Source organism: Gavialis gangeticus, unplaced genomic scaffold, assembly GCF_001723915.1.
Source record: "Gavialis gangeticus isolate Ggan-Ray unplaced genomic scaffold, GavGan_comp1, whole genome shotgun sequence".
In the NCBI taxonomy this organism is placed as follows: domain Eukaryota; kingdom Metazoa; phylum Chordata; order Crocodylia; family Gavialidae; genus Gavialis; species Gavialis gangeticus.
In genome coordinates, this window is record NW_017729018.1 from 4,876,116 (window position 1) to 4,886,536 (window position 10,421).

At 56.1% G+C, this 10,421-nt stretch overlaps 1 protein-coding gene across 1 annotated transcript in view; it reads left to right on the forward strand.

Moving 5' to 3' along the window:
* Positions 1-8,556, forward strand: part of UNC13A (unc-13 homolog A) — a 108,416-nt gene extending 99,860 nt beyond the window's left edge. Inside the window, exons 44-46 of the mRNA XM_019513132.1 lie at positions 1,351-1,443; positions 1,844-2,003; positions 6,253-8,556. Of these exons, the coding sequence (XP_019368677.1) occupies positions 1,351-1,443; positions 1,844-2,003; positions 6,253-6,541 (542 nt within the window). The 3' untranslated portion in view covers positions 6,542-8,556. The remainder of the gene's footprint in view (positions 1-1,350; positions 1,444-1,843; positions 2,004-6,252) is intronic.
* Positions 8,557-10,421: the final 1,865 nt, after the last annotated feature.

A 10,421-nucleotide genomic window follows, 5' to 3' on the forward strand; every position in this document is an offset into this window, starting at 1 on the left:
CATCTGAGCCGTGACACACAGTAGACCCTGCTAGGCCCATTAGGGGATGCTCCCGCCAATTGGAGTAGTCAGTGGCTGCCCCAAGGAGCAGTAGTGAGGGGTGAGGAGGGAGCTTGTTGTGGTGCCTGAGCAGGACCGCCAGCACCCCCTTGCCCCCCAGCTGTGCTAGTGGCTCTGCCCAGGGTGCCCAGCTCAGTGTGCAGGCATGGGCACAGGAGCAGTGAAAGCCTCTTTCTGAACCCAGCCCACAGTCAGTCCTCTCTCCTCCAAGGCACTAATAGAAAGGATCAGAAATTTCCTCAGCTAAACCCTACCTCCACCAAGCTCCCCCCTCCTGCATGTTCAACATAGCTCCCAAATGAATTACAGAGCCCCCGTGACCAGGTCCTGTCACAGCCACTGCCTATGACTTACGGCCCAATAAACAGAGGAAGATCATTGCTGCAATTAGCCTTGGCCCTGCACTTCCCCCTTCACTATGAAAAGATGAGGCCTGCGTGCCCCCCAATACCTCCTCAGCATCTCGTGCCCATATTTCATTTCTAGTGCATGACAAAGGTGATACTATGCAGCTCTGCAGCGAGCAGAAATGCTGTTCCAGGAGCCCCAGGGCTCAGCCCAAGCTTCTAGAGGTGAGGTTAGGACAGCCAGGAGTCCAGACCCCCGGGTTCTTGGCTCTGCCACAGACTATGCAGCTGGGCCTTGGTCATGACACATGCATGGCTGTAGCACCAAAAACTGCGACTGCAGAGCTCCTGGAGCAAAAGGAAAAGATGCACAAAAGCAAGCGGTGCTAAGAGGCAGGGGGAAGGGAGAACGTCTTGCTCACAGTCAGTGGTAGAACTGGAAATAAGCTAGAACCCAGGGGCTCCGGGTCCATCATGCTCTCCATTGGGTGATGCTGCATCTCCCTTACACAGCAGGGAGATGAGGGCCCAGAGGAGCATGGCTCAGGTCCTGGTCCTGTGAAGCTGGTAGCCAGCTGGGGTCATTCTGCTGACTCCCATACAGTTGCTCCAGGACTGCATGTTGAAAATTGCCACAGTGATTGCCGGCCCCAAGGGAAGGGTAATAGGAGACTGGACTAGCAGCACCATGCACCTTTCACCTAGGCTTTGCTCAAGCATGGGGAGGCTGGGGCTACCCTTCACCCCACATCCATCTCCCACGGCTGCTTTGGGGAAAGCAAGGGATGGGGATAGAAAAATTCTGAGAACGTAGTGCATCTGAGCTGCTTGGAGCAAGCAGGTGATCTGAGTCCTCCAGCTGGGCAGGGCCAGGGCACAGCTTCGCCCAAGGTCCTCATTCCAGGGCCAGGCACTCACTCCTTCCCTTCCCCTTGTGGAGCAGGATCCGGCGTGGATGACCCAGTTGGGGAAGTGTCCATCCATGTGGAGCTCTTCACACACCCTGGCACTGGGGAGCACAAGGTCACCGTCAAAGGTAGGTCCCACGTGAAGGCAGGGCCAAGAGCTGAGCACAAGGCTGGCAGTGGATGCCTGGCCTTGGCCTCTGGCTCTGGGCCTGAGCTGCGGCATCTGCTGCATAGTGCTGTATGAAAGTGGGACGAGTGCTTGTACGTCCTCCAGGGCAACACATGGAGCACGTGCCAGGGAAATGCAGGGAGCCCCCACCCTCAACTCTGCCCCCTCGACAGCTCATGCCCACACCCCTGCAGAGGGGCTAGTACAAGCACTTGCAGGGATTTGAAACCTTCAGCAATTGAGCTGCCAAAAGCTAAGAGCAGTCGGAGCAGCCAGACAGACCCGGCCGACCGCACACAACTCCCCGGCCCAGAGCCTGCAGCCCCCACGCTGCTCTGACATGGCTCTTTTTCTGGCAGTGGTGGCTGCTAATGACCTGAAGTGGCAGACATCCGGCATCTTCCGGCCCTTCATCGAGGTCAACATCATTGGGCCTAGTCTCAGCGACAAGAAGAGGAAATTCGCCACCAAGTCCAAGAACAACAGCTGGGCACCCAAATACAACGAGAGCTTCCAGTTGTGAGTGATGCTAATGCACGTTTCCTTCCTCTCCCCAATTTCCCTGCCTCCAACCAGCTGAGCTGAACAGGGCCAAGAGTTGCAAGTGGGCTGGAGTCAGTAAGGCCACCACTGCCTCCCTTCCCTGCCTGTTAGCTGATGCTAGAGCTCAGCTAGGGAGGTGCAGTGGCACTCAGGGTGCCTGCCAGGGCTGCTCAAATGTTTTTCCAGTAGTACCATGTCAGGTGAGCAAGAGGGCACAAGCCCCAGGAGCTGCGTCAGGGGAAGGAGGGTGGCTGGCACAGAGCTGAGCAGCTGCAGCTCCCGCAGTAGGTACAAGCAGAGCCCTCAGTGGCTGCACTGCTCAGTGCAGGAGCAGTGGCTGGAAGTTTGCTGCTGCAGGGAGCAGATGTCACCCTTTTAGACTGAAATATCAGTGTTTAAACAGCCACTCGACTTGCATGTCAGTGCCAAAAGCAGAGGTGCCATTCTGCCACCCTCAGCCCAGCAGTGAACCGCCAGCTGCTGCTTTTGCACCCCTGTGCTGCCACCACCCAGGACGCAGAACTGGCCCATTTCCCCCCCCCGCCTCACTCCCTCTAGAACTAGTTTTCCCTGAGGACTGAAGCATTTGCATTCTGCAAAAGGTGCCCACCTGCTTCCCAGAGCAAAGGGCTGGACAGCATCTCCCTCCATGTACCATGGGCTGCTCATCATGTGTCACTCATCAGCAGGGAGACCAGGTACATTGTGGGAGATGCAATCCAAGCACCAAGCCAGGTTTACGGAGGAGAATGGGAGCACAAAACAGCTGAACCACAACAGCCTTGAGACAGTTTCCATGCGACAAGGCCATCCGTCTGTCACACAGCTTCTTTTCAAGCCTCAGCCTTGAAACTTTGGCCAGCTTGAATTTTTCAGGATAAAAATTTAGCAGCAACCAACTTCTCTATTTTTTCTGACTGCTGCCACCTTTCAAGTGCCAGCTTCAGGCTAGGCCTTAAGCCCCAGGCTCTGGTCCCTGGCAGAGCCCAGCTCAGGGCCAACAGAAACAGTCTGCAGCTGGTACTTTAGTTTTGCAATTCACACCAACAACCATGTCAGCCATCATTAGAGCAAATATGATGGTGCAGACCAATGCTCATGAAGAAGCCTTTGATTGACACCCCCTTCCTAGTAAAAACTGTCGCTCATAAGCAATTATTCAATCTGTCACCACCTCAGCTGAAGAGCTTACAGAACTAGGTTTTTAGGGTGGGCAAAGAATGAACAAAGATGACTACAAGACCTGGAATCTGAGTTGGATAATGCCTTGCCCCCCCTCCCACAGGCTCCCTGGCCCCACATCAGGCAAACCACTCAAGCCAATCTGACTGCCTATGTGCAGCTGCCTTTCCTCGCTGGGGGGGGGGGGGCATTGCAGTCTGCCTGCCTGCCAGGAGGTGGCATTACATAGGGGGAGCACCGATGGAGCAGAGCCTCTGGTTTCATAGACATTAGGGCTGGAAGGGACCTTGTAAGATCATCGGGTCCAGCCCCCTGCCCAAGGGGGAAGTCAGCTAGGGTCAGAGGATCCCAGCAAGATAAGCATTCAAATGTTTCTTTAAAAAGTGCCCAGAGTAGGTGCTTGGCACCACCTCTGGGGGGGGGAGTCTGATCCAGGCTTTGGGGGCTCAGACCGTAAAGAAGTTTTTCCTTATGTGTATCCTAAAAACGGTCTTGCAGGAGTTTGTGACCGTTGGATCTCACCATCCCTTGGGGTGCCCTGGTGAACAGGTGTCCCCCAGATCCTGATGCACACCCCTTATGTACTTCTGGTGGCAGCCTGTCTCCCCTAAGCCTGCACTTCTCCAGGCTGAAGAGTCCCATAGCTCATAGCCAGTCTTCATAAGACCAGTTCTCTTGCCCTCTGATCATGCACAGGGCTCTCCTCTGGACTCTTTCAAGCTTCTTCACGTCCTTCCTGAATTGTGGAGCCCAGAATTAGATGCAGGACTCCAGCTGTGGCCTCACCAAGGCCGAGTACAGTGGGAGGATGACATCCTGGACCTTGATCGAGATGCATCAGAAGATGCAAGCCAGAGTTTTGTTTGCTTTGCCAGCTGCGGTATCACATGGGTGCCTCATGTTCATCTTGTGGTCAGTCATGACCCCCAAGCCTCTTCTGGTTGTGGTGCTAGCGAGTGTAGCATTGCCGAGCCTTGTAAGTGTGATGTAGCTTTCCTGAGCTCCCCTCCCACCCCCACCCAAGGTGGAGCACTTTGCATTTCTCTGTATTGAATGCCACCAGGTTTTCATCTGCCCAGCTTGCAAGCCTATCAAGGCTGGCCTGGATCACCAGCCTATCCTGGTGGACACTCTTCCCCAAAGTTTGGTGTCATCAGCAAACTTAGCCAGTCCACTTCTTAAGTGACCCGAACACAGGTGTCAGACTACATTAAAGAAAGTACAGGTCTGAAAACCTGAGCCTTGGGGGGCACCAAGTGCCATGTTGATTCAGTTCCGTCAACTACCACTTTCTGGGTCCAGCCTCAGAGCCAATTCCCCAGCCATTGGACTGGAGAGTAGTTGCCCAGTATTTCCATAAGAACATCATGGGACACCAGGTCAAAGGCTTTTTTAAAGTCAAATATATGACATCAGCCTCTTCCCTTTTGTTCAGGTGATACATCACCTGGTCATAGAAGGGAATGAGGTTGGTCAGGCAAGACCTACCCGCACCAAACCCATGCTGGGTATCCCTCAGAATATTGCCTTCTGTTACTCTATCAAGAATGTCAAAATTTGATAATTTTCTTCAAAATCTGCCCAGGGATTGAGGTCAAACTGATTAGCCTGTAGTTTCCCAGGTCGTCGTTCCTACCCTTCTTGAAGATGGGCACCACCTTGGCCTTCTTCCAATCTTCAGGTACTTCCCCCAAGTACCGCAAGTTCTCAAATATCCTTGCCCCTGGCTGTGCTATGATGTCTGCCAGTTCCTTTAGCACTCTTGGGTGCAATCTATCAAAACCAGCTGATTTGTAGGGGTCCAGCCTCTCAAGATGCTCCCTCACAAGGTCCATCCCCACCCTGGTCATCCCACATCATGTCAGGCAGGGTGGTCCCTTTGGGCTGGTGAAAAACCAATGCAAAGTAATCATTAAGCAGATTGGCTTCTTCCTGGGTGGCGGTAGTTAGGTGCCCCAGCTGGTTTAGCAGGGGTCCAGTGTTGCCCTTGTTTTTCTTTCAACTCCCCACGTATCTGAAGGATTTATTGTCCTCAATTCACATAGCCAGTTGGAGCCGAGTTGCAGCCTTGGCTTTCCTAGTTCGCTCCCTAGTGCAGAACCCTCCTCTTTCATGGCATTCCCCATCTTCCATCCTTTAGAAACCTCTCTTTTTAGACACAGCAGTTTCCTTGTTGGGCCAAGGGGGTTGTTAAGCCTTTTTAACCACCATCCCAACCCGCAGGAAAGGACTCCCTTTGTGCTTCTAGGATCGCTGCCTTAAGGAGCAACCACTCACCCTGAACTCCCCTCCCTGTGAAATCGTGTCCTTTCAGGGCCTCAAGAACAAGCCTCCTGAGCTTATGAAAACATCAGCTTTCCTAAAGTCGCGGACTACTGCATTGCTGGCTGACCTGCCAGCTTTGCAATGGATAGTGAAAGCGTAGTCACCATTTCCCAGCTTCCCTTCAGTGCTCAGGTTGCCGATTAGATCATCCCCTTTGGCCAGTACCAGGTCCAGCAGCACCTTACCTCTTGTCAGCCCATAAACTTCGAGAAAGGTAGAGCTCATCCACGTGTGTAAGGAAGCTTTGAGGCTGATCAGATTTGGCCAACTACTCTTCCCACAAGATGGCCAGGTAGTTGAAAATCGCCCATGAGAACCATGCACCTGAAGCGTGCAGCCTCAGCCCATTCCCTGGTCAGCCCGTAGCAGAGTAAGGGAGTCAGTGTGGCTGACCGCAGCCCTCGGTACATGCGCTGGGGGGGTAGCTGAGGCAAGGACAGTACTTGGCACTTCTGGGATCCAGTCTGTATGGTAGCCATACACTCACCCAAGGTGGAAAGCACCCCCCTTCACTCGCAGCTACAGGGAAGGAGGCAGGACAATTTGACAGAGGCTGACAGGTCTCTGTTTTGAGCAGGAAAAAGGGGAGGTTCACCGACTCAGGTACTGGCCTGGGGCTACTGGCCAACTACGTTCCCTTCTGCCCCAGGCAGAGTAAACAGGAGGTCCCTGGGCGGTAGGGGGTTAACAGGGTGCCTGTACTCTTTTCCCAATGCAGCACCCTAGGCAGCGAGACAGGCCCAGAGTGCTACGAGCTGCAGGTGTGCGTGAAGGACTACTGCTTCGCCCGTGAGGACCGCACCGTGGGCATTGCCGTGATGCAGCTCAAGGACATCATGCAGCGTGGCAGCTGTGCCTGCTGGCTGCCCCTGGGCCGGCGCATCCACATGGACGACACGGGCCTCACAGTCCTGCGTATCCTCTCGCAGCGCAACAACGACGAGGTGGCCAAGGAATTCGTCAAGCTCAAGTCAGACACGCGCTCAGCGGAAGAAGGCAGCAGTTAAGGCCCCCTCCCCATAGTAGAGCCTCCCCCCCACCTCCATGTTCCTTATACAGCATGCTCCAGCCATGTAAAAGCCATACAGATCATCTGACCAACCGCCCCTGTCCCCAGGTTAGGGAACAGAGCCCTACCCAGGACAGTCATTGCCCAGAACCAAGGATCCAGACACACTCCAGTGCCCCCCCACCCCTGCCCACAGGCTGTAGCGACGGCACTGGCTGATCTAGAGCAGGGGCAGGGTAAGGGGGAAGCTTCCCTGCTGGAGGAAATATTAGCCTCTCCTGTGGCAGGGGCTGGAGTGCCTCTCCCCAGCCTGTTTCAACTGCAACAGACACCAGGAACATGGGGTACCCAACTGTGAAGTCAGAGGGTGCTGTGGCCTTGTAGCAGGCTGTCCGACTCGGCAGGAAAGATCCCAGGAGCTGCCAGGGACCGAGCCAAATGAGACTCTCCCTTCGCAGCAGCAGTAAAGGGGTTCTGGTACAAGCAGCAGGGGCGCAGCAGCACTTGTCCAAGCCTCTGCACCCGTGGAAGCTCCTTCCCTAGCACTGGCTAGGAGCCAGGAAGGGACAAGCTGTGCAAGGGCTCTGGGGCGTCCTTAGCAGCTGCTGAAAAGAGCCGATGAGGCACACTCAAGCCAGAGGCTCAGGCTGCAACCCCTGCCTGGGAAGCTCAGCAAACTGCTGTGCATGAGGCTCAGGGCAGCATAGACTAAGGCCAGGTAAGAGGGCAGGGCAAGAGTGCTGGCACCAGCCGTGGCTGAAGGGAGATGGGCTCAGGCAGTGGCAGCAGGCAGAGGAGGCAAGGGCTGTCTGAGCATCCTCCACTGCAAGGCACACGAGCACTGGGCCAGGGAGAACGATTCTGGCTGACCCTAGGGCCAGCTTCCTTCCCGCCAGCCCCTACAATGGGGGTGGGGATTGCTGCTGGCAGCCCCTGTGCCAAGATGCCTATTAATCCTCATAGCAGCAGCATTAAGCCATTGCTGTGGTCCTGGAGCAGAGACCTGTTGGGAGAGGGGGATACCAGGGCTTGGCTTTGAGCCCTTGTGGGCTGTGCCTGAGAGCACAAGTGGCCACAAGGCCAGTCCCCAGGCTGACAGGGCACACAGCACTGCTTACAGCCCCATTGGCAAGTGCAGAGGGAAGAGGAGGCTGAGGTCTCCTTTTAGGAAAGAGCAAGAAAGAAAAAACTGCTGCCACACCAAGGGAGAGGACACTCACCCCGCAGTGGCAGTCTGGCACCTGCCACAGCCAGCAGGCAGCATGTAAAGATGGTCCCTGCTTCAAAGGACAGTGATGACTACTGGGCTTCCAGAGGGGATCAATCCCCTACCCCTCCTGTTGCCACATCCAGCTGGGTGAGGTACCTAGAAGAGGACTGGGTCCTCACTACCCCCTCTCCTTTCCCCACCACTCAGTCGAGTGGATTTTTTGAGTGGGGAAAACTAAGCTCATGACCTAGTGTCCTGCCCCGGTACCACTGCCATTGCCTTGATCTGAGCCTAGGAGCAGTGGGGGCTGTTGCTGTGGGGATATGGCTGCCTGAACAGCACTTAGAAACCCAGCAGCCATGTGCAGGATGCACAGGCCCAGCCTGCTGAGCAGCGTCTAGAAGCCTTGGACCCTGGGCAGCTGCTATAGCCTCCACACTACACCATCACTCAAGGCCCTGCCACGCCCTGGCTGGAGGCAGGAGTAAAGGTCTGAGCAGGGCAGGGTGCAAGAGCCAGACCTCCTCCCCTTCCACAGCAGCATCCAGGCAGTGGGCCACTGCTCAGAGCCCTGGCAGGGCCCAGCAGCACCTCTACTTCAGTGACAGCCCAGTCCTCCCCTTGCCCTCCCCACGGGTAGGTAGCCATGGTCCCACCAGCAGCTGACCCAGGAGCAGGGAGAGCTCAGCCGCTGCTCTGGCTTTGGTGCGGGTTAGAGCCTTGTGGTCCACTCCAGACCATGCATTGTAGCCATAGCAGCACCCAGGCACCAGGGCGAGGGGGACAGGGGAATCCTCCATCCACAGCCCACCTCCCATCCCCATGTAGCGCTGTACCTCTGGGTGGGCAGAGGGAAGGGAGAGACCCCCCCCCCACCCCTCCATGGCCAGCTGTAGGACTGGAATCACAGGAAGTTGCTTCAGCACAGCCTGGTACCAGGCCATCTGCCCCAGCCAGCTCTATACATATGTAAATACATGTACATAGATTGTGTGACATGTTCTCGCACCGAAGGGCTATTGGGTCAGCGCCAGACCACTGGTGCCGCGCATGACCGAGGCATGGCACTTTCAGCCAGGGGCACCTGCTCCCAGCCCTGCAGCATGCTCCTGCACAACAGGCTGGCAGTCTGCACAGGATCTTAGGGCACTTCTGCACAATCCAGTGCCCAGACAGGGCCTGACCTCCCCTCTGCCCCTGGACAGCCTGGGCCCAGCACTCACCCCTGCCTGGCAGAGACCCTCCATCCCTACTCCCAGCCTATTCAACCCACCCCAGAGGAAGTCAGGCTTTTGCCCAGTGCCAGCCTGTACCCTCCCTAGACAGGGTGCCCCAGGGGACAGAGGCACAGGAGCCAGGAGTAGATGCCTTGGCAAGTTGAAGGACCTGGCCCTGTAGCACCCAATCTGTCCCCAGGCCTGCAAGAAATTGGCTTCAGGCCCCAAAAGGACAAAAGTCTTCCACAAGAGGCCCTGCCCAGCCCTTCAGCACGCATGCCTCAAGAGCCCATGAGCACACCAGCCAGAGGCCCTCTGGGCTGGAGCCATGGGGCCATGTACTGTCAGCAGAGGCTATTATTTCAGTGAATAGGGCCCTGCCAGCAGCTGAGGCATGTAGCCATAGGCTTGGGCAGGCTGCAGTGGTGGCCAAATGCAGACACCTGCGCTGCCCTTTCCAGACAGGGCTGGATGGCTCAGAGGTGGAGCCAGAACACACTAGTCTGCAGCTAAACTGCAAGCGATTGCTCACAGCTCATTTCTCCAGCAGATCTCCACCCCCACACTCCTGGGGTGCACAGTGCCAGCTCCTGCATCTGGGTCCTGCTGGCTAAGCCAGAGGTCACCTCCATGCTCCCAGCACTCCTTTCTAACAGCTGCAGCTACATCCAGGACAGCTGCAAAATGAAATGCAAGGGTGGGAGCCTGCCTAGGGCTGCTGGGGAAGCAAATACAAGCCCCCCCAAGGGAAAAGGGCGAGGTGGGTAATGGGCCAAGCCCCAGCCAGAGGCAGAAGCTGGAAGGAGACATGTACTGTGCAGAGCAGAGCTTGTGCACCCTCTGCAGGGAGGGGGAGGGGAAGAGGATGAGGGGGATTTGATTTGGCTCAAGGAAAAAGAGTGAGAAGCCCCCCCACCAGGCCCATGCCAGTACAAGCAGGACCCAAAAATTGCCATGCTGGGGCCAGGCCAAAAAATAAATAAATAAAATAAAATAAAATAAAAAAAATCTCACAAATCCCTGCAGCCAAGGGAGGGGAAACATTGGTGCTCAACACCGAGGGAGGCTGGCCCAGGGGGGGAGGCTCAGCTCAGCTTCCTCCCAGCTGTTGCTATCCCCATCTCCTACAACTATGGCTGTTCCCATCCATGAGGGCCTCCAGGGTGGGAATCCAGGCACAACACATGGCTTCACAGGTAGGACCCAGTGGCCACGAGTCTTGCTGGGTCATGGTGCCTCAGCTGGCAAGGCCATTGCTGCTCTCCAGTCCTGACCAGCCCATGATCTCGTGCCATGAGGCAGGGCAAGAGGGAGCGACCCTGCTTGATGTACCCTTCTGTGCCCTTGCAGGAGCACCCCCCTTAAGTCCTTCCATACAGAAGCCATCCCCATCCTGGCATCACCCTCCCTCCCACAGACACTGGAACCGAACAGCCCCCCCCCCCCCCCCC